Source organism: Bombina bombina, chromosome 12 (assembly GCF_027579735.1).
Source record: "Bombina bombina isolate aBomBom1 chromosome 12, aBomBom1.pri, whole genome shotgun sequence".
Taxonomy (NCBI): Eukaryota; Metazoa; Chordata; class Amphibia; order Anura; family Bombinatoridae; genus Bombina; species Bombina bombina.
The window spans coordinates 28,501,410-28,526,190 of NC_069510.1; the positions used below are offsets into that span (position 1 = coordinate 28,501,410).

Genomic DNA, 24,781 nt, shown 5'->3' on the forward strand with positions numbered 1-24,781 from the left:
TTTCCAGTCCCGAGCAGTTTGGATAAAGGGTTCTGTACCTGTATGTAGAAAAGGACCATTATGGTACACAAATCACATGCTGTTAAACTTAAAATGTTTCATTATTCAAAGTATAAATATCATTGCAACAAAATGCATGGAAAGAATCCTTTACAATAGCCGTTGCAATTCTAGGTAGTTTAGGTGAAAATATTATTGTGTACTGTATATTTAGTTATTAGATGGAGATTAGTAAAGCATGTGTTTGTTTTAAGTGATAAGAAAGTCGATATTATGTTTGCATGATTCAGATAGAGCACATATTTTTAAGACCCTTTTAAATGCATAATTATTTGCAAATTGACTTTGTTCTGTTGGTATCCTTTGTTTAAAAAATACAAGTATATGTACTTATCAACACTACTTGGAGCTAGCTGCTGTTTGGTGACTTAAAGCCTTATTCTCTTGTCATTGGCTGACTAGATGTGTTTAGCTAGTTCCTGGTAGTGCATTGCTGCTTTTTCAACAAAGCATACCTAAAGAATGATGCAAACTCAACCTCTTTCCTTAATTGCACATTTAGAAACAGTTCATGCTATAAATGTATGTTAGTTTGTGATTGGTTAGCAAGAGTCCTTTTGTGCTGGACACAGGGAAATCCTTGAAAAAACATAAACCAATATGCTAATAAAGCTGCATTATTCACTGCAAAATACTTCTCAGATAAGAATGTACATTATCATGCAGCTTATAATTTGTGTTTAATGTCCCCTTAAACACATAGTTGGAGTACTACTCAGGAGCCATGTACCATCAATGGTTCTGAGTGGAAACAGCCAGTTAGCCAATCAGCCGTGGCAGTTGAAAGACCCAGCTGTGCTACTGCCTCTAATTGGCTAAGCATCTGTATCTACTTTAACCAGCAGTTCTCTGCAGCTCCTAAAAAGTATGTTAAGTTTAAAGTTTCTATATAAAACATTTTTAAAGTTAATTGTTTCTAAACTTCTAAAAAAAATGCCTTTAACATTTGTCCTGTGGAATTTAGTATTTTGTAACTTAAAATATCATGTTTTCTTCTAGAAGACTGATTAATTCAGTCTACGTCCTATATGTTTCTTATTAGTATTATGACTTTTATTTTTCTTAATTGATAGTAAATCCTAATGTTTGTTTGTTTTATTTATAAAATACTTCATGCTGAAAGTTCCTTTATTTGTTTGCATCTTTTGCAGCCCTAATTGTCTCAGGCCTCCCAGGGCAGAACACTATTTAGCACTGAGGTACTCTTAGCCAATAGCCGTGCGGGCCAGTTGGCATTATGCCGGATAACTGGCACTCTATTAGCTAAGAGTAACTCAGTGCAAAATAGCATTTTGCCATAGGCTGCCTGAGGTGGAATAAAGGAACTTTTTAAGCATGAAGTATTTTAGTCTGCCTTTGTTTAAAGGACTTTTATTTATGTTTTGAAAAAAATAAAATAAAAATATTTTAAATAAAAACAAAAGTGTATATATATCAAGTATTCTCTACAGTGCAGTGTAATACCTTCTAATATTATAACATTTACTGTTATTCAAAGCACAAAATAAATGCATAATTTAACATAAATTTATTTAATTATATTTTGCCCAATAAACTATGAAAAATGTTATTAGCTAATTTTAGCTTAATATTGTCAAAATGTTTAGCCAGTTGTTCAGTAGTCAATCGTATATATTATACATACACAAAGCAATGGAAACACTCGCTGGTCCTTATCAATTCTGTGATTTTTATTGTGGTGTTTCGGGGGGACACTCCCCTTCTTTAGACAGGAATATATATAGTAGTACGAGGTATATTGTGTTGGTTGAGCACTATAATTTAAGGTTATCCTTTTTTTTACAAATGACTGCATTTTACCCTCATATAATTTATAGATGTTTTTTTTTTGTTTTTTATTCCAGTTAACGTGGTCAATTAATTGAGCTAATTAAAAAGCAGTTGAAAACATGCAGCCACCTCCACAGACTGGGCCACCTGCCACAGGTGGGCCCCCTCGCATGGGAATGTCCACAAATGCATATTGGCGTAAGAGGGGACCCACCCCTGCATCTGTGTCTTCAGCATCGGTGCAACCAGTAACAGATCCTTTTGCGTTTGGCAGACTGACACCCCAAAATATGCCACAAAGCAATGTGCCGCAAGCAAACCTCCCGGCAATGCCAAATCCCTCCCCTGCGTATCCCCAGCCTCCTGCAGACCATTCTTCAGTTGCCGGTGATTACTTGCACGGAATGCAGACTTCAGGACCTGTACCTCAACCTGGAGCCATGTATACTCCTGTATCAACCCCATCAGCAGCTACTGGTTATTTTACAAACACACCTATCCATCACAGTACAGATCAGGGGCTTGGTAATCATGCTGTATCGTTACGTCAGAATGCATCAGGTGGACTTGAAAATGCATTTGCACCTTCATCTAACAGATCTCAGAGCAGACAAGGTATTCCTGCAGATTATGGTGCCAGTGCCCCTGTCACTGCTCCTTTGTCATTTGTTCCTACACCATCACAGCAAACCACTGGTCAGTGGGGTTTTACACATGCTGTTCCTCCTACCTCAGTTCAGAACTTTCCCCCATCTGCTCATCATTCTACCTACAATGCTTCATATTCCTCCCCGCCTTACTTAGAAGTGTCCAACCTGCCTCCTCAAGCCAGTATTTTTCCTAATGAGGCCCAACGTGAGCCACCTACACAAAGGACTGTTCCCATCAATTATCCAATTGGAAGTAGTGAAAACAATGTCTTTCAAAACAGCTCATCTCAGCTGGAATACATGCATAGTCATAATCCCCAACAAAGTAACAATTGGCTTCACAACCCTTACAAAGACCAGATACCCTTGTCCAGTTCTAACCTTTTACAAACTAGCTCCCAGTCAGCTATCTCAGAAAAGGCACAAGATGATAGTCAAAAAGCAGCTGGGCGTGTAGACACTGACACTGATTCAGGTACTATTTCAATGTTTTTTAAGGGGGATGAAGCAGAAAATGTTGAAATACTTTCCACAGACCGTCACCTTATGATTCATAAACCAGAACAAAGCATTTCTGATCCTTATCAGAGTGGTGGGCATCATAGTTTACCATCAACTTCACATCCACAACAAATCATCACTAATGTTCAATCTCAAACAACAGCCACATTGTGTTCTAGCTCTTCAAATCAAATGTTTTTATCCCAGAACTTTAGCAGTCCATCTGATCCCCAAATGTCCCATAACCATGATGTCTATAACATTGGTGATACATCAAGTGATTCCGGTCCTGGAATAGATCCACAGTATGACAATGTGGAAAATGTAGAGTATATCCAAAATCAAGAAGTTCTCCCAAATGAGCTACCGAATAATGGTGGTAGTATTTTTCCAACCAGTACAAATCAAGATGCATATAGATATGGAATGCTTCCTGGCCCTTCTTTGCCAAAGAATATTTCTAACCATACTCAAGTGGGACCAAATTTGGAGACACCGGATGCTTTAACTCGTCCTGTAAGGTCTGATAGTGTCTCTTCCAATTACAGCAACTTGAGTCAAAAGAGTTTGCCTAATTCATCTAGACCTCAAGAGTTAGCAGGCACTTTTATCCAGAAAGAGAAACTTGATGATATGTCCACAAATTTCTTTAAGCAGGTGGATTCTCCCATGTCAGGAAATTCTAGTGTTCAGGGCATGGGTCAAAACAGTTTTTCTGGTAGTCATTCACAACCACCAACCCCAAGTCCTCCTAAACCTATGGGTATATTTCAGACAAGTGCAAATAGTTCATTTGAACCTGTAAGATCACATGCCTTGTGCATGAAACCGCAAGCCGAGGTTTCCCAAGGAAAAGTAGTAGCAGATCTCCAGGAGAATCAGAAAACAGCAAGCAATATGCCTCACAGTTCAGTGATGCCAGCTGTATCTCCAGGTAACTTGGAACAACCACCTGACAATCTAGAAAATATTTTCTCTAGTAAATTAAATGCTCCATTAAGCTCTTCAAACAGTGGGAGTATGTTTCAGAATTTTGGGTCTGTACCCTTGCTACGGCCTTCCTCAAGGGCTCATGGTTCAAATAAAAAATGTGAAAGTCCTGCAACAACTTTGTGGGCTCAAGGGGAAATACCACATTTTGAAGGGAATGTTCTTCTTGCACCTGCTGCTCCTGTGCTATATGTGCCCCCAAAACCTCAAACTGAAGTTATTCAGCCTCCAGAAGATGGGATGTCGGATGTCCAGTCTGGTAAAGTAGAGCAGGCAAAGGTGGCATCATCGCCTGAAGACCAAATTTCCTCAGAAAACTTAGAGAATCCTCCCAAAATTGGAGATGAGGAACCTCTCCACTCCCAGGCAAGTTCAGGTTATGCCAGTTTGTTGTCTTCGCCGCCTACTGAATCCTTGCAAAATCAACCTATATTAATTGCGCCACCAAACAAAAGCTATAATTTTAGTCAACCAATTAATTTTTCTATGACATTGCCTATACCAAATCAAATGAAGTACATTAATTCAGCGAAAGACACAGGAGGTGACAAGCTCTGTATAATGACTGACCCTCCAGTTGTTAACACTTCTAAGGATACTGGGCCTGTTTCTCTGACCCTTCCTGGTCCTGTCTCAAATACCCCTGTGACTTTTAATCCGCTTTCTAATCATTCTCTATCACTCAATGATTCTTTTCCAAATCAACCTTCCAATATGTCAAAATCATCTCTTTCTAATCAAGTACCTCTTAATTTAGTCACAGAAATCCAAAAGACTGTGAAGGTTGAAGGTCTACCACCTCTTGATTCCGCTAATAAATCCACACCCCCTGTTTCCGTAACAAACACATCCACAGGTAATGGAAATGTGATGTTTCCACCACCTGTGAATAGTGTCAACACCATGGCTCGTAAAAATAGCTTGGCAGGGAATGCAGGTGCCCTAGATTTTACTGTTCCTCGTGCCCCAACCAATCAAGGTGTAAATCATGCCATGTCTAATCAGAGTCACCCCCCATCTGCAGCTCCTGGTATTGCTTTGCAATCTATCAATAATCAAAATCTACATCCAGTCCAAGATAATAATAAGCAGAGTGGTTTTTATCAGCAGGTTACTAAAGAAGTAAAACAGCCTCTTTTAGAAAATCCACAGCAAACACGTGAGTACATGGCACCTGGAGCACAGCCTGTGTCTTTGGTTTCTTCTACACAAATTGCAGCTGGAAATAGACCTGTCCCACATGCGCCACAAACTGAAATGCAGCCTCCAAGCACTATGCAGACTTCTGGCGCCCCACCTAGCATCTCTTCAGAGTCTATACCGAGGTATGGTCTTCCTGAACAACTCGCATCAACTGTTCCTGCACCTATGAACATGAACAACGCAACAGGCTACCCAGAGCAAGCTAGGCCTCCATCTTCCCAAACACCGAAGCAAGGATTTCCACCAACAGCCGATCCTTATTACTACTATAGAGGTTATGGGGCATATCCACCTACGTACCCACAGCCATATCAAACCATGGATCCCAGAACTGCTTATTATCCGGTAAGACAAAATCCATCTAATGTTTATACCATCCTCTCCAACCTCATTCTTCCTTCTTAACCGATTGTATTATGTTCCTTCTGAAATCAACAAAATGGTTTCTAAATTAAATTAAATGGACAGTAAAGTCAAAATTAGTCTTTTTTATGGTTTAAACATACTTGGGTATGTTCAGGCATAGCAGTACACTGCTGGGACCTAGCTGAACACATCTAGAGTCAATGACAAGAGGCATATATGAGGAGCCAGCAATCGCCAGCTAGCCCCCAGTAGTGCATTGCTGCTCCTGAGCATACCTAAGTTTAGTCTTCCAAAAAGGTCAATAGAACAAAGTAAATTTGATTATTGGAGTAAACTGGAAAGTTTTTATTTTTTTTATTTTGACTTTACCGAACCATTTGTAAAGGGGGCAGTAGTAATGTTAGTAATGCAAAGAAATCTGTGTGTGCGGCAGGACACAAACTAAGATTATTAGGGTACGTCTTTAAAGATATTTTGAATGGTAAATGCTAATATAATGTAATCAAGATGCAACTGTAAAGGTTTCTGTAAAGTTATGTACCTCCATGTTGGAACCTAGGGTTTCTCCTTATCTGACAATTACGGGCAGATAAGCTGTGTGGCATATAGCATTGTTAAAGTAACTCTAATAGTGTTTCCTCACAGCATTGTTTGCAAGTTTTTGTTTGTCTTTTTTTATATCTGTCCTTAATAGCCCTCAGCAAAATAAATAGATAAGGGAAAATCCTAGGTCCCAACATGGTGACATATGTTTCTTTATAGTAACTCAGTGGAACTGACAAAACCAACAATTTTCTGAGTTAAATTACAGGAAAAGGGGACAAAATAATGAAATTTGCCTGTGTGTTTAACACAGAAAGGGGCTTAGTTATGTTTATTTGTAAAATTGTTTTTCCCTTAATGTGTTTCCAATGACTTGTTATACTAGCAGCAGGGTATAACATTTGAGAATTTGCTTATTTAGGTTATGTTTTGTATATGAAATGGCTGTTTTTTGCCCTATTAAACTCAGTTGAGCTTGCAGGGAAATCAGATCACACTTTCTGTACACACACATGCTTTTTCTTTCATGTAATTAGCAAGAATCCATGAGCTAGTGACGTATGGGATATACATTCCTACCAGGAGGGGCAAAGTTTCCCAAACCTTAAAATGCCTATAAATACACCCCTCACCACACCCACAATTCAGTTTTACAAACTTTGCCTCCCGTGGAAGTGGTGAAGTAAGTTTGTGCGAGATTCTACGTTGATATGCGCTTCGCAGCAGGCTGGAGCCCGGTTTTCCTCTGAGTGCAGTGAATGTCAGAGGGATGTGAGGAGAGTATTGCCTATTTGAATTCAATGGTCTTCCTCTAGGGGATCTATTTCATAGGTTCTCTGTTATCGGTCGTAGAGATTCATCTCTTACCTCCCTTTTCAGATCGACGATATACTCTTATATACCATTACCTCTACTGATTCTCGTTTCAGTACGGGTTTGGCTATCTACTATATGTAGATGAGTGTCCTGGGGTAAGTAAGTCTCTTATTTTTTGTGACACTCTAAGCTATGGTTGGGCACTTTATATGTAAAGTTCTAAATATATGTCTTTAAACTTATATTTGCCATGATTCAGGATAATCAGTATTCCTTCATTTCAGACTGTCAGTTTCATTATTTGGGATAATGCATATGAATAAATATTTTTTTCTTACCTTGAAAATTTTAAATTGACTATTTTTCCCTGCGGACTGTTAGGCTCGCGGGGGCCGAAAATGCTTCATTTTATTGCGTCCTTCTTGGCGCAAACTTTTTTGGCGCAAAATTTTGTCATTTCTGGCGTCGTAGTTGATGCCGTAAGTTTTTTGTAGTTACGTCTTTTTTTTTTTTTTTTTTTTGATGCATGTGTATTCAGGCGTTTTTTTGCGCCAAAAATGTGGGCGTCGGTTTCAACGTCAGATGATGTGGCGTCATACTTGAAGCCAAAAAATATGGGCGTTGTACTTGGCGTCAATAATGTGGGCGTCGTACTTGGCGCCAAAAATGTGGGCGTCATACTGTTCCACTTTTTTCTCACATTATTTAAGTCTCACTTTTTTGTTGCTTCTGGTTGCTAGAGGCTTGTTTATTTTGCATTTTTTCCCATTCCTGAAACTGTCATTTAAGGAATTTGATAATTTTGCTTTATATGTTGTTTTTTTTCTATTACATATTGCAAGATATTCAAAAAAAAATTCCTGTATCAAGAAATGCTGAGGGATTCCTGTTGACTGATATCAGTCCTACCAAAGCTAAGTTCATTTATTTTAATGTTATGAATGTTTATCTTTAGCTATGGTTTGTAATAAGTTATCATGATAAACTTTTACATGCAGAATCCATTAGTATTTATGCTTTTATATATTGCTATTCTTTTTATATCTTATGTACAAGATATACTTAGAAATTTATAAGAATATTTTTCTGATTCTATTTTAAAGGCTTTGTCTGACGTCCCGCCTTCTAATAAAATTTCTAGGTCTTTTTCAAACTTCTTTTAGTTGATGAAGTTTCAAATGACCTACAACATAATGAATTATCCTTCTCTGATGGTTCTTTTTTTCTCATTCAGAATTTTTCTTCATCAGATATTGACACTAACAAATCTACTTTTTTATTCTTTATACATTTGTTCCTTGTTCAAAAGGTGTTGATTATTTTGGATATTGAAATATCTAGTTCTTTTTTAAAGACTAGCTAACATTTAAATTCTGCTTATTTATTTTCTGTGTTTTCTTCAGAGGTTTTTTTTCCAGTTCCTGATACTAAGGAATGGAATAGGCTGAGAATTTTCTTTTAGTCCTTCTTTAAGGTTCTTAAATTGTTTTTCTCCAACATTGGTGTGTCCGGTCCACGGCGTCATCCATAACTTGTGGGAATATTCTCTTCCCCAACAGGAAACGAACGGCAAAGAGCACAGCAAAAGCTGTCCATACAGTCCCTCCTAGGCTCCGCCCACCCCAGTCATTCTCTTTGCCGCTGAACAAGCAGCATCTCCACGGAGATGGTGAAGAGTATGTGGTGTTTAGTTGTAGTTTTTTATTCTACTATCAAGAGTTTGTTATTTTAAAATAGTGCTGGTATGTACTATTTACTCTGAAACAGAAAAGGATGAAGATTTCTGTTTGTGAGAGGAATATGATTTTAGCAGCAGTAACTAAAATCGTTTGCTGTTTCCACATAGGACTGTTAAGATGAGATAACTTCAGTTGGGGGAAACAGTTGGCAGACTTTTCTGCTTAAGGTATGACTAGCCATATTTCTAACAAGACTGTGTAATGCTGGAAGGCTGTCATTTCCCCTCAAGGGGACCGGTAAGCCATTTTCTTAGTCTCAAACAGAATAAAGGGCTTAATCTGGGCTATAAAACTGGTAGACACTTTTATGGGCTAGATCGATTGCTTTATTTGGGCATTTTATACAGCTTGATGTTGAAATTCACACTTTATAAACTTTGGGGAACGTTTTTTTACGTCAGGCACTGGTTTAGACACCTTCCCAGTCAGGAAGGGCCTTCTCTGTAGTAGGCAGAGCCTCATTTTCGCGCCATTACTGCGCAGTTACTTTTGAGAGCAGGACATGCAGCTGCATGTGTGTGGGTCTGGAAGTGGTTGAAAAGGTTCCTAGAAGGCTTCATTTGGTATCGTATACCCCCCTGGGTTTGGTAAAGTCGCAGCAAAGGCTGTAGCTGGGATTGTAGAGGGGTTAAAACTGTAACCGGCTCCGGTTTCCTCATTTTAAGGGTTAAAGGTCTGAAATTTGGGGTGCAATGCTTTGAATGCTTTAAGACACTGTGGTGAAAATTTGGTTAAATTTGAACAATTCCTTCATAGTTTTTCACATATTCAGTAATAAAGTGTGCCCTGTTTAAAATTTAAAGAGACAGTAACGGTTTTGTTTTAAAACGGTTTTTGTACTTTATTGACAAGTTTAAGCCTGTTTAACATGTCTGTGCCTTCAGATAAACTATGTTCTGTATGTATGGAAGCCAATGTGTCTCCCCCTTCAAAATTGTGTGATAATTGTGCCATAGCGTCCAAACAAAGTAAGGACAGTACTGCCACAGATAATAAAGTTGCCCAAGATGATTCATCAGATGAAGGGAGTAGACATAGTTCTACATCATCTCCTTCTGTGTCTACACCAGTTTTGCCCACGCAGGAGACCCCTAGTACTTCTAGCGCGCCAATGCTTGTTACTATGCAACAATTGACGGCAGTAATGGATAACTCCATAGCAAATATTTTATCCAAAATGCCTGCATTTCAGAGAGAGCGCGATTGCTCTGTTTTAAACACTGTAGAGCAGGAGGGCGTTCAGGGTTTGCAATTGTGGCGCGCAGAGCGCTCTGGCTAAAGTCTTGGTCAGCGGATGTATCTTCCAAGACAAAATTGCTTAATATCCCTTTCAAGGGTAAAACCCTTTTTGGGCCAGAATTGAAAGAGATTATCTCAGACATCACTGGGGGTAAGGGCCACGCCCTTCCACAAGATAGGCCTTTCAAGGCCAAGAATAAGTCTAATTTTCGTTCCTTTCGCAATTTCAGGAACGGACCGGCCTCCAACTCTGCAGCCTCTAGACAAGAGGGTAATGCTTCACAAACCAAACCAGCTTGGAAACCGATGCAAGGCTGGAACAAGGGTAAGCAGGCCAAGAAGCCTGCTGCTGCTACCAAAACAGCATGAAGGAGTAGCCCCCGATCCGGGACCGGATCTAGTAGGGCTCAGGCTTGGGCAAGAGATGTTCAGGATACCTGGGCACTAGAAATAGTTTCTCAGGGTTATCTTCTGGAATTCAAAGAACTACCCCCAAGGGGAAGGTTCCACATGTCTCACTTATCTTCAAACCAAATAAAGAGACAGGCATTCTTACATTGTGTAAAAGACCTGTTAAAAATGGGAGTGATACACCCAGTTCCAACCGTGGAACAAGGAATGGGTTTTTACTCAAATTTGTTTGTAGTTCCCAAAAAAGAGGGAACTTTCAGACAAATTCTGGATTTAAAGATCCTAAACAAATTTCTCAGAGTGCCATCGTTCAAAATGGAAACTATTCGAACGATTTTACCTACAATCCAGGAGGGTCAATTTATGACTACTGTGGATCTAAAGGATGCATATCTACATATTCCTATCCACAAAGATCATCATCAGTTCCTAAGGTTCGCCTTTCTGGACAAACATTACCAGTTTGTGGCTCTCCCATTCGGGCTAGCCACTGCTCCAAGGATTTTCACAAAGGTACTCGGGTCCCTTCTAGCGGTTCTAAGACCAAGGGGCATTGCAGTGGCACCTTACTTGGACGAAATTCTGATACAAGCGTCGTCTCTTTCAAAGGCAAAGGCTCACACAGACATCGTTCTGGCCTTTCTCAGATCTCACGGATGGAAAGTGAACATAGAAAAAAGTTCCCTGTCTCCGTCGACAAGAGTTCCTTTCTTGGGGACAATAATAGATTCTTTAGAAATGAAGATTTTCCTGACAGATGTCAGAAAGTCAAAACTTCTAAACGCTTGTCAAGTTCTTCACTCTGTTCCACGACCTTCCATAGCTCAGTGCATGGAAGTAGTAGGGTTGATGGTTGCAGCAATGGACATAGTTCCTTTTGCACAAATTCATCTAAGACCATTACAACTGTGCATGCTCAAACAGTGGAATGGGGACTATACAGACTTGTCTCCAGTGATTCAAGTAGATCAGAAGACCAGAGACTCACTCCGTTGGTGGCTAACCCAGGATCACCTGTCCCAGGGAATGAGCTTCCGCAGACCAGAGTGGGTCATCGTCACGACCGACGCCAGTCTAGTGGGCTGGGGCGCGGTCTGGGACTCCCTGAAAGCTCAGGGGCTATGGTCTCGGGAAGAGTCTCTTCTCCCGATAAACATTCTGGAACTGAGAGCGATATTCAATACTCTCAGGGCTTGGCCTCAACTAGCAAAGGCCAGATTCATAAGATTCCAATCAGACAACATGACGACTGTTGCTTACATCAACCATCAGGGGGGAACAAGGAGTTCCCTGGCAATGAGAGAAGTGACCAAAATCATAAAATGGGCGGAGGATCACTCCTGCCACCTATCTGCGATCCACATCCCAGGAGTGGAAAACTGGGAGGCGGATTATCTGAGTCGTCATGACATTCCATCCGGGGGAGTGGGATCTCCACCCGGAGATACTTGCCCAGTTGACTCCATTATGGGGCATTCCAGACATGGATCTGATGGTGTCTCGTCAGAACTTCAAGGTTCTTTGCTACGGGTCCAGATCCAGGGATCCCAAGGCGACTCTAGTGGATGCATTAGTAGCGCCTTGGACCTTCAACCTAGCTTATGTGTTTCCACCGTTTCCTCTCATTCCCAGGCTGGTAGCCAGGATCAAACAGGAGAAGGCCTCTGTGATTCTAATAGCTCCTGCATGGCCACGCAGGACTTGGTATGCAGACCTGGTGAATATGTCATCGGCTCCACCATGGAAGCTACCTTTGAGACAGGATCTTCTAGTACAAGGTCCATTCGAACATCCAAATCTAGTTTCCCTCCAGCTAACGGCTTGGAAATTGAACGCTTGATTTTATCTAAGCGTGGGTTTTCGGATTCTGTAATAGATACTCTGGTACAAGCCAGAAAACCTGTAACTAGAAAAATTTACCATAAAATATGGAAAAGATATATCTGTTGGTGTGAATCCAAGGGATTCTCATGGAGTAAGATCAAAATTCCTAGGATCCTTTTCTTTCTACAAGAAGGTTTGGATAAGGGATTATCAGCGAGTTCTCTAAAGGTACAGATTTCTGCTTTATCTGTCTTGTTACACAAACGACTGGCAGCTGTGCCTGATGTTCAAGCTTTTGTTCAGGCTCTGGTTAGGATCAAGCCTGTTTACAGACCTTTTGACTCCTCCCTGGAGTCTGAATTTAGTTCTTTCAGTTCTTCAAGGGGTTCCGTTTGAACCTCTACATTCCATAGATATCAAGATGTTATCTTGGAAAGTTCTGTTTTTGGTTGCTATTTCTTCTGCTAGAAGAGTTTCTGAGTTATCTGCTTTGCAGTGTAATCCGCCCTATCTGGTGTTCCATTCAGATAAGGTTGTTTTGCGTACTAAACCTGGTTTCCTTCCAAAGGTTGTTTCCAACAAGAATATTAACCAGGAAATAGTTGTGCCTTCTTTGTGTCCGAATCCAGTTTCAAAGAAGGAACGTTTGTTACACAATTTAGATGTAGTTTGTGCTTTAAAGTTCTATTTAGAAGCAACAAAGGATTTCAGACAAACGTCTTCTCTGTTTGTCGTTTATTCTGGCAAGAGGAGAGGTCAAAAAGCTACTGCTACCTCTCTTTCCTTTTGGCTAAAAAGCATCATCCGATTGGCTTATGAGACTGCCAGACGGCAGCCTCCTGAACGCATCACAGCTCACTCTACTAGGGCTGTGGCTTCCACATGGGCCTTCAAGAACGAGGCTTCTGTTGATCAGATATGTAAGGCAGCGACTTGGTCTTCCCTGCACACTTTTGCCAAATTCTACAAATTTTATACTTTTGCTTCTTCGGAGGCTATTTTTGGGAGAAAGGTTTTGCAAGCCGTGGTGCCTTCTGTTTAGGTAACCTGATTGGCTCCCTCCCGTCATCCGTGTCCTAAAGCTTTGGTATTGGTTCCCACAAGTTATGGATGACGCCCGTGGACCGGACACACCAATGTTGGAGAAAACAGAATTTATGCTTACCTGATAAATTACTTTCTCCAACGGTGTGTCCGGTCCACGGCCCGCCCTGGTTTTTTAATCAGGTTTGATGAATTTCTTTCTTTAACTACAGTCACCACGGCACCTTATGGTTTCTCCTGTCCGTCGGTCGAATGACTGGGGTGGGCGGAGCCTAGGAGGGACTATATGGACAGCTTTTGCTGTGCTCTTTGCCATTTCCTGTTGGGGAAGAGAATATTCCCACAAGTTATGGATGACGCCGTGGACCGGACACACCGTTGGAGAAAGTAATTTATCAGGTAAGCATAAATTCTGTTTTTTACTTGACTGTCCCTTTTAATCACAGAATTTAGTCTGTTGGGAGATTTCTCTACTAACTTTGCACATCTAGACTCTGTGCAATATTTGCCCACTCTTCTTTGCAGAACTGCTCCAGTTCCGTTACATTTGATGGTGACTGTTTGTGGACTGCAGTCTTTAAGTCATGCCACAGATATTCAATGGGGTTTAAGTCTGATCTCTGACTAGGCCATGCAAGGACATTCATCTTTTTCTCCTTCAAACACTGTGTGGTCATTGTTGCTGTGTGCTTTGGGTCACTGTCATGTTGGAAGGTAAATCTTCTTCCCATTGACAACTTCCTGGCAGAGGGCAGCAGATGTTCCAGTGCCTGCTGCAGAGAAACACCCCCATAACCGGATATTACCACCTCCTTGCTTTACTGTAGGGTATGGTGTTATTTGGATGGTGAGCTGTATTGGATTTCCTCAAGACATAGTGTTTGGTGTTGAGGCCAAATAATTCAATTTTATTCTCATCTGACCATAGCACCTTTTTCCATGTGGTCTCAGGTCTCCAAGGTGTGTTATGGCAAAGCTCAGTTGTGACTGCATGTGGCCTTTCTTGAGGAGTGGCTTTTTTCTTGCAACCCTTCCATTCAAGCCACATTTGTGGAGAATTTGTGATATTGTCACATGCACACAATGACACTCTTTGTCATAAATTCCTGCAACTGTTTCAGAGTTGCTGTGGGCCTCTTGGTAGCCTCTCTGACCAGTTTCCTCCTGGCTCTTTCATCCAGTTTGGAGCAACGTCCTGATCCAGAGAGGGACTGTGTTGTACCAAATACCTTCCACTTCTTAATAAAATACTTCACTGTGCTTCTAGGAATTGATAACAGCATTTGATATTTTCTTGTATCCATCTCCTGACTTGTGCCTGTCCACAACATTTGCACAGAGATATTTTGACAGTGCCTTGCCACCCATAGTTGATTGTTTGGTTCAGTTGCACTACCAGGGACTGAGATGCTCCAGGAAAGCTCTTTTCATGCTGAGCTAATCAATATGCCTACAGCTGATCACAGTTGAAGGTCAAATTGCTTTGTGTGCCATTGAGAAGGTGATATAGCTACACCTGATTGAGTTTACAAGTAATTTTAGGAGGGGATGATCTTTTTTCCCATTCAGTGATTCTGATTTTAAATTGTCTTTATTTCTGCCTGACATGTTGGAATATATCTTTCACTTGGATGTTAAAAGTTGCACTGAGTAATTACAACTGGATAAACAAAAACTGTCTCTTTATTTCAGGCTGCAAAGCAACAAAATGTGATTATTTTTAAGGGTTGGTGGTTCTTTTCAATACCCGCTGTAGATGTGTAAAAAAGCTATTTGTATACAATTAAATACGCTTCAGCGGGTAAAATAGATAATTGGGAACTAATAAAAGGGGAGAAAAATTTAAAGGGACAGTAAATGTAAAAAATAAAGTTATATTAATCTGCACATAGTGCAGAATTATGTTCGCGTCAGTTTAAAAATCAAAAGACTTGATTTTAGCCCTCAAAGTTGCATTTACCTGGTCTCCTCTCCAGGCTCTTCTGATCATGTCTGTAGCTCGCTACCTGACAAGAGTGGTCCACTTTTATCACACTGATGAGTAGTGTATTGTTACAAAATGTGATTATTATTAAAGCAAACCACAACAAAAAAAAACCTTTTCAATATTCCATTTTATGCTTACTTTCAATCTTATGCGTACCTGAGTATTTTTGTTCATACTTGCGGAGTACCACAATGGCTGTCACATTTTGAAAATGCACTATATGAATTTTGTAACCAGTTTAACTTCATCAATAAATGAAACTTCTCTTTTTAGGACCCGTATAGTTCATATGACCCCTTGTACAGAGGCTATGCTGATTCTGGGAAGTATCCCTACCAGGAGCCAGAACGACCAAGTTCACGATCAAGCCAGTGCTCTGATCGGCCATCTTCAAGGTGCGTCATATCAAGGCCTAAAATGCTATTGTATGTTTAACAGTAAGATAATAAAAATATGTCATGTTTCCAGTTTATGGAAAAACACCTGAGTCTTAAAGGGCCTTAATACCCAAATGTTTAAACACTTGAAAGTGATGCAGTATAGCTGTAAAAAGCTGACTAGAAAATATCACCTGAACATCTCTATGTAAAAAAGAAAAATATTTTACCTCCATAGTTTCTCAGTAGCCACATCCCATTGTAAGGTACTTCTAAGCAACAAATCAGTATATCTGTCCCGGGACAACGGAAGGAGAGAGCTTACGTGCACTCATCTTATTTCCCTATTCAGCTTAAGGAAGTTCACAATGAAATCTCATGAGGTCACAGTAAAATAGTTCATGACCTCAGCACTGTTGATGCTGATTGGCTGCTGTTCATTTCTTCATTATTTTTTTTTATTATTTTTTTTACTTGCAGCTGAGTATAACTTTTTACACAGAACTTACTCTGCTGAGCTGAGGAGAAATGAGGTGAGGTAAAATATCTTCCTTTTTTACATAGAGATGCTCGGGTGATATTTTCCTGTCGGCTTTTTACAGTTATATTGCATCAGTTTCAAGTGATTTAGCACATGAGTATTATGTCCCTTTAAGTAACCTGATTCTGCTGTAGGTATTTCTCATTTGTCCTCTTTTAAAGGGATATGCTAACAAAAAGTATATTGTGATATCTTATCTTGCTATTGCTGTATATGCAGGTTTAACATGGATTTTTTTTTTAAAAATAATCTTACTAGTAACTACCACATCTGTACTAAAGCATGCAGGCTCTCGGTTTTCAGCCAGTAATGATCTGGTGAGTGAATCTGAGATGTTGGTGTAATTTATGCTGTAAAAACAATAGTGTACATATTTTGGTATAGGCATAATGGCTCCTTGTCTGAGTTTTGCTATACTTCACAGAAAAAATGTGAGTTTTTTTTTTTTAAAGAGGAGGTATTCTATTTCTACAGACAAATTCAGTTCTGAGAATTAAAAAAACAAAAAAAAAAACGATAATTTGTGAGATCGTCTAGAAAACAAAATTGTTAAAATCTTACAGAAACCTCTGTAAGTGCATACTATTGTGAATGGATTAATTGTATTAGTGAAGTGAATGGATTAATGGTATTATTTAAAAAAAAATAAAAAAATACAGCCATGAATATACAACCTCATACTTCATAATTAAAAACTAATCCTTATTTCAGGATGAATCATCTTTGGATTATAATGTATCTTAAAAAGAAAATATTTTTACATTTTATAATAAAATAATCAAATTTTAAATAAAAAAAAAATTATTTAAATACAATAAAATTTTGATTTAAATAAAAAATAACCAATTTAAAAAAAAAAAAAAAAAAAAAAAATTAAATTTAAAAAAAATCCAATTATAAATAAATAAATAAATAAAATCAGAATAAAAAAAATGTTTTTTATTCATCCTAGTTTAGAACAAAAGCAAAGTAAGTATAACATAGAATACTTATTGATGCTGTTTTTGATTAATGTGGGAGAAATGCCCAGCTCCTTAAATGGTCATGTCTGAAATAATGGTGTAACTCAAAAGTTTTAGTACAAGGGTTGACCACAGTGCCAGCCATTTTAGGATGCAAGCAATGGTTTTGTATAGTAATTTATCGAAAATAATCTATAAATGAGCCAGAACTATTTTTAAGAGCAATGGATTACTGACTCTTGTGATATATTTTTATTTAATTCATATTTTTTTAAACGTTTGACTGTTTTCAGCCTTGCTATAGCTTTCAATGATAAATGTTGGTTGATCCTATTATATTCTTGATAAGATTAATATTTTTCAAAAAATTTACAAATTTTTTGTTCTTCAGGCAGGGGTACAGTTCCAAACCAGACTGGAGTTCTCAAAGTAATTACTATGCGGATTATTACCAAAATCATTACAATTATGGAGGTAAATGCTTGATTTTTTTTTTTCTCTATAATAAACTTTAATTTATGTTTGCAAATATTTTGGAGAATAAAAAAGTTTTGTTGTTTCTAATATATTTCCTGTAGTAAAATTTATATCCATGCATAGCAAACACTCTAGGACAGAACCACATTTCCCATGATGCTCAACTAGACGGTAGAGTACCTAAGCGTCATGGGAAAAGTTGTTCCAAAACATTTAGGGTGCCAAGGTTAGCAATAACTGTTCTAGAGGTTAATTACTACTATTATGTGGGTAACAATTATTAGTTGTATTCTTTTTAATATGTATCTACTTATTTTTTAAGATACTACTGGTTTTAATTTTACCTTAAATAGTTAAGTGGTGGTGGTATTTAAAGGGACATGAAACCCATTTTTTTTTTCTTTCATGAGTCAGATAGAGAATACAATTTTAAACAACTTTTTAATTTACTTCTATTTAATTTGCGTTCTCTTATTAGCCTTTCCTAAAAGGTTTATCTAGGTAAGCTCAGGAGCAGCAAAGAACCTAGGTTCTAGCTGCTGATTAATGGCTGCATATATCTACTGATTGTCATTGGCTCACCCATGTTCAGTTAGAAACCAGTAGTGCATTACTGCTCCTTCCACAAATGATACCAAGAGAATGAAACACATTTGATAATAGAAGTAAACTGGAAAGTTAATTAAAATTGTATGTTCTACCTAAATCATGAAAGAAAATGTTTGGGCTTCATGTCCCTTTAACAAAAATGCAAGATGGCAGCATAGGGGTTGACCGATAATCGGTGCTGCCGATATCCCTAATTTCTAACGTTATTGTATCGGCCCCAAACTCACAATATGCCCGATATCATGCTCACTGAATTTGCTCCTGTGGATAGAATTTGAGGAGCCGCACCACGTCATGACGTCTTCAACGTCACCCCTACAAACCCTGCAGGTGGAGCTCGCAGCGGTAGGGGAGTAGAGGTAAGACGTGTACTGTAGTACCTCTGCAGTCTGTACGCCCGGCCACGCAGTATATGATGGGGAAAAGCAATTCAGCTGATGTGTTGTACAAGCCGGGTTAGTTATTTTCTAAGCCTGTGCCAGTCAGTAAATTTGCTCTGTACTGTGATATGGGCATATAATTGGCATAAAGAGGTACAGGATAATGGATACTATAAACCTGCTCTGTATTGTGATATGGGCATATTCCTGGCATAAAGTGGTACAGAATACTATAAACCTCTGTGGTGTGATATGGGCATATACCTGGCATAAAGTGGTACAGAATACTATAAACCTCTGTAGTGTGATATGGGCATATACCTGGCATAAAGTGGTACAGAATACTATAAACCTCTGTAGTGTGATATGGGCATATACCTGGCATAAAGTGGTACAGAATACTATAAACCTCTGTAGTGTGATATGGGCATATACTTGGCATAAAGTGGTACAGAATACTATAAACCTCTGTAGTGTGATATGGGCATATACCTGGCATAAAGTGGTACAGAATACTATAAACCTCTGTAGTGTGATATGGGCATATACTTGGCATAAAGTGGTACAGAATACTATAAACCTCTGTAGTGTGATATGGGCATATACCTGGCATAAATTGGTACAGAATACTATAAACCTCTGTAGTGTGATATGGGCATATACCTGGCATAAAGTGGTACAGAATACTATAAACCTCTGTAGTGTGATATGGGCATATACTTGGCATAAAGTGGTACAGAATACTATAAACCTCTGTAGTGTGATATGGGCATATACCTGGATAAAGTGGTACAGAATACTATAAACCTCTGTAGTGTGATATGGGCATATACTTCCCATACCGGTAAGTGCACTGAAGAAAGTCTTTGGGGTTGTGGGTCAACATGAAAATAATGTATAAAATTATTATTTTTTTAAAAATAGGATTCACAATAGGATGTATTCCTCTATAAAAATTCCCCTTGTTAGACCAAATTGTAGGTCATCTTGCTTCATAAATTGCACACAATGGAGGGCTATAACACATTTTTAAAAAAAACATATACTTGCTATAAATGGGTACAGGGCACTATAAATCTGGTCTGTAGTGTTATATGGGGATATACTTCCCATACCGGTAAGTGCACTGAAGAAAGTCTTTGGGGTTGTGGGTCAACATGAAAATAATGTATAAAATTATTATTTTTTTAAAAATAGGATTCACAATAGGATGTATTCCTCTATAAAAATTCCCCTTGTTAGACCAAATTGTAGGTCATCTTGCTTCATAAATTGCACACAATGGAGGGCTATAACACATTTTTAAAAAAAACAACATAAAAAAGGGTCTGGACACCACATAGCATAATCTTGCATAAGGGAGTTAAAATAAAAAAACAATAGTAACTCCCTTTCAGATGGCACTGCTAAGCTAATTTTGAAAATGTATTAGCAAAAATCTGTTCATTTAGTAAATACTATTGTTTCTTTTTGTGATGCAATAATTCTACTGTATGATGTAATGGTCCTTTAATGTCGCCAATAGAACCAACTGTTAAATCTACAATATAAATAGGGAAAAAACATATACATTGAATAATAAATCCATTATTTACATTACTTTATTTATTTATATATATATATATATATATATATATATATATATATATATATATATATATATATATATATATATATATATATATATATATATACACGCTACTAGTAATTATTTATATTTATTTCTCAGCTGCTTTTAGTGTTGAATAGTTTTTTTTACATTGCTGCAAATTCAGCTTTGATTCCTGTTAAATGTAATGTGCTATATGAATGAGGTCACAGTTGATGCCAATTTACAAAATTGGCATCAACTGTGACCTCAGCACATTAAAAAAAACACTCAATTACATGCTCTAGTGAAGTTTAGTTCATTAGAGCATGCAACGTTTGCATTACTAACTATGGGTAAACAAGTTTAAAGCGACACTGACTGCATAGCAGGTGCAGCTAATGAGTTCTGTATTCATACAGGCACTTTATTTTTTCACAGTTATTTGCTTTTAAAGTTTTAATGTTTAAAATTGTAATAAACATGTACAGTTTCTCCAACATTGGTGTGTCCGGTCCACGGCGTCATCCTTACTTGTGGGATATTCTCTTCCCCAACAGGAAATGGCAAAGAGTCCCAGCAAAGCTGGTCACATGATCCCTCCTAGGCTCCGCCCACCCCAGTCATTCTCTTTGCCGTTGCACAGGCAACATCTCCACGGAGATGGTTAAGAGTTTTTTGGTGTTTAAATATTTCTAACAAGACCATGTAATGCTGGAAGGCTGTCATTTCCCCTCATGGGGACCGGTGAGCCATTTTCTTAGTCAAACATAAGAATAAAGGGCTTAAAAAAGGGCTTAAAAACTGGTAGACATTTTTATGGGCTAAAACGATTGCTTTATTGGGGCATATTATGCAGATTCTAGCTAATAATTGGCATTATGATCTTGGGGAACGTTTAAAAAACGGCAGGCACTGTGTTGGACACCTTTTTTAGTCTGGGGGCCTTTCTAGTTATAGACTGAGCATCATTTTCGCGCCATTACTGCGCAGTTGTTTTTGGAGAGCAAGGCATGCAGATGCATGTGTGAGGATCTAAGAATCACTAAAAAAGCTTCTAGAAGGCGTCATTTGGTATCGTATTCCCCTCTGGGCTTGGTTGGGTCTCAGCAAAGCATATAGCTGGGACTGTATAGGGGTTAAATTTAAAAACGGCTCCGGTTCCGTTATTTTAAGGGTTAAAGCTCTGAAATTTGGTGTGCAATACTTTTAATGCTTTATGACACTGTGAAAATTTGGTAATTTTTGAACAATTCCTTCATACTTTTTCACATATTCAGTAATAAAGTGTTTTCAGTTTGAAATTTAAAGTGACAGTAACGGTTTTATTTTAAAACGTTTTTGTGCTTTGTTGACAAGTTTAAGCCTGTTTAACATGTCTGTACCATCAGATAAGCTATGTTCTATATGTATGAAAGCCAAGGTGTCTCCCCATTTAAATTTATGTGATAATTGTGCCATAGTGTCCAAACAAAGTAAGGACAGTAATGCCACAGATGATAATATTGCCCAAGATGATTCCTCAAATGAGGGGAGTAAACATACTACATCATCCCCTTCTGTGTCTACACCAGTTTTGCCCACACAGGAGGCCCCTAGTACATCTAGTGCGCCAATTCTTATTACCATGCAACAATTAACGGCTGTAATGGATAACTCTATAGCAAATATTTTATCCAAAATGCCTACTTATCAGAGAGAGCGCGATTGCTCTGTTTTAAACACTGAAGAGCAAGAGGACGCTGATGATAATTGTTCTGTCATACCCTCACACCAATCTGAAGGGGCCATGAGGGAGGTTTTCTCTGAGGGAGAAATTTCAGATTCAGGAAAGATTTCTCAACAAGCTGAACCTGATGTTGTGACATTTAAATTTAAATTAGAACATCTCCGCGCACTGCTTAAGGAGGTATTATCTACTCTGGATGATTGTGACAATTTGGTCATTCCAGAGAAATTATGTAAGATGGACAAGTTCCTAGAGGTTCCGGTGCCCCCCGACGCTTTTCCTATACCCAAGCGGGTGGCGGACATAGTAAATAAGGAGTGGGAAAGGCCCGGCATACCTTTTTGTTCCCCCCCCCTATATTTAAGAAATTATTTCCTATAGTCGACCCCAGAAAGGACTTATGGCAGACAGTCCCCAAGGTCGAGGGGGCGGTTTCTACTCTAAACAAACGCACTACTATTCCTATCGAAGATAGTTGTGCTTTCAAAGATCCTATGGATAAAAAATTAGAGGGTTTGCTTAAAAAGATTTTTGTTCAGCAAGGTTACCTTCTACAACCAATTTCATGCATTGTTCCTGTCACTACGGCAGCGTGTTTCTGGTTCGAGGAACTAGAAAAGTCGCTCAATAAAGAATCTTCGTATGAGGAGGTTATGGACAGAGTTCAAGCTCTTAAATTGGCTAACTCTTTTATTTTAGATGCCGCTTTGCAATTAGCTAGATTAGCGGCGAAAAATTCAGGGTTTGCTATCATGGCGCGCAGAGCGCTTTGGCTAAAGTCTTGGTCAGCGGATGTGTCTTCCAAGACAAAATTGCTTAACATTCCTTTCAAGGGTAAAACATTATTTGGACCTGATTTGAAAGAGATTATTTCAGACATCACTGGGGGAAAGGGCCACGCCCTCCCACAGGATAGGTCTTTTAAGGCTAAAAATAAGCCTAATTTTCGTCCCTTTCGCAGAAACGGACCAGCCTCTAATTCTACATCCTCTAAGCAAGAGGGTAATACTTCACAACCCAAACCAGCCTGGAGACCAATGCAAGGCTGGAACAAGGGTAAGCAGGCCAAGAAGCCTACCACTGCTACCAAAACAGCATGAAGGGATGGCCCCCGATCCGGGACCGGATCTGGTGGGGGGCAGACTTTCTCTCTTTGCTCAGGCTTGGGCAAGAGATGTTCAGGATCCTTGGGCGCTAGAAATAGTTTCTCAAGGTTATCTCCTGGAATTCAAGGAACTACCCCCAAGGGGAAGGTTCCACAGGTCTCAATTATCTTCAAACCAAATAAAAAGACAGGCATTCTTACATTGTGTAGAAGACCTGTTAAAAATGGGAGTGATTCATCCAGTTCCAATAAGAGAACAAGGGATGGGTTTTTATTCCAACCTGTTCATAGTTCCCAAAAAAGAGGGAACATTCAGACCAATTTTGGATCTCAAGATCCTAAACAAATTTCTCAAGGTTCCATCGTTCAAAATGGAAACTATTTGAACGATCCTACCTACTATCCAGGAAAATCAATTTATGACTACCGTGGATTTAAAGGATGCGTACCTACATATTCCTATCCACATGGAACATCATCAGTTCCTAAGGTTCGCTTTTCTGGACAAGCATTACCAGTTTGTGGCACTTCCATTCGGATTAGCCACTGCTCCAAGGATTTTCACAAAGGTACTAGGGTCCCTTCTAGCGGTTCTAAGACCAAGGGGCATTGCAGTAGTACCTTACTTGGACGACATCCTGATTCAAGCGTCGTCTCTGTCAAAAGCAAAGGCTCATACGGACATCGTCCTAGCCTTTCTCAGATCTCACGGATGGAAGGTGAACAAAGAAAAAAGTTCTCTGTCCCCGTCAACAAGAGTTCCCTTCTTGGGAACAATAATAGATTCCTTAGAAATGAGGATTTTTCTGACAGAGGTCAGAAAATCAAAAATTCTAAGCTCTTGTCAAGTACTTCATTCTGTTCTTCGTCCTTCCATAGCGCAGTGCATGGAAGTAATAGGATTGATGGTTGCAGCAATGGACATAGTTCCTTTTGCACAAATTCATCTAAGACCATTACAACTATGCATATCTTCTCCCGATAAACATTCTGGAACTGAGAGCGATATTCAATGCTCTCAAAGCTTGGCCTCAACTAGCAAAGGCCAAATTCATAAGGTTTCAATCAGACAACATGACGACTGTTGCATATATCAATCATCAGGGGGGAACAAGGAGTTCCCTGGCGATGGAAGAAGTGACCAAAATAATTCAAATGGGCGGAGGATCACTCCTGCCACTTGTCTGCAATCCACATCCCAGGAGTGGAAAATTGGGAAGCGGATTTTCTGAGTCGTCAGACATTCAATCCGGGGGAGTGGGAACTCCATCCGGAAATCTTTGCCCAAATAACTCAATTATGGGGCATTCCAGACATGGATCTGATGGCGTCTCGTCAGAACTTCAAGGTTCCTTGCTACGGGTCCAGATCCAGGGATCCAAAGGCGACTCTAGTAGATGCACTAGTAGCACCTTGGACCTTCAACCTAGCTTATGTATTCCCACCGTTTCCTCTCATTCCCAGGCTGGTAGCCAGGATCATTCAGGAGAGGGCTTCGGTGATCTTGATAGCTCCTGCGTGGCCACACAGGACTTGGTATGCAGACCTGGTGAATATGTCATCGGCTCCACCATGGAAGCTACCTTTGAGACAGGACCTTCTTGTTCAAGGTCCATTCAAACATCCGAATCTGGTTTCCCTCCAGCTGACGGCTTGGAGATTGAACGCTTGATTTTATCAAAGCGTGGATTTTCAGATTCTGTAATAGATACTCTGATTCAGGCTAGGAAGCCTGTAACTAGAAAAATTTACCATAAAATATGGAAAAAATATATCTGTTGGTGTGAATCCAAAGGATTGCCATGGAACAAGATAAAGATTCCTAAGGTTCTATCCTTTCTACAAGAAG

The 24,781-nt window shown here is 39.2% G+C and overlaps 1 protein-coding gene across 1 annotated transcript in view; it reads left to right on the top strand.

Annotated features, from left to right (window-relative positions):
* SEC16A (SEC16 homolog A, endoplasmic reticulum export factor) overlaps window positions 1-24,781 on the top strand; it is a 148,724-nt gene that overhangs the window by 15,939 nt on the left and 108,004 nt on the right. Inside the window, exons 2-4 of the mRNA XM_053695421.1 lie at window positions 1,926-5,540; window positions 15,438-15,559; window positions 17,436-17,518. Of these exons, the coding sequence (XP_053551396.1) occupies window positions 1,971-5,540; window positions 15,438-15,559; window positions 17,436-17,518 (3,775 nt within the window). The 5' untranslated portion in view covers window positions 1,926-1,970. The remainder of the gene's footprint in view (window positions 1-1,925; window positions 5,541-15,437; window positions 15,560-17,435; window positions 17,519-24,781) is intronic.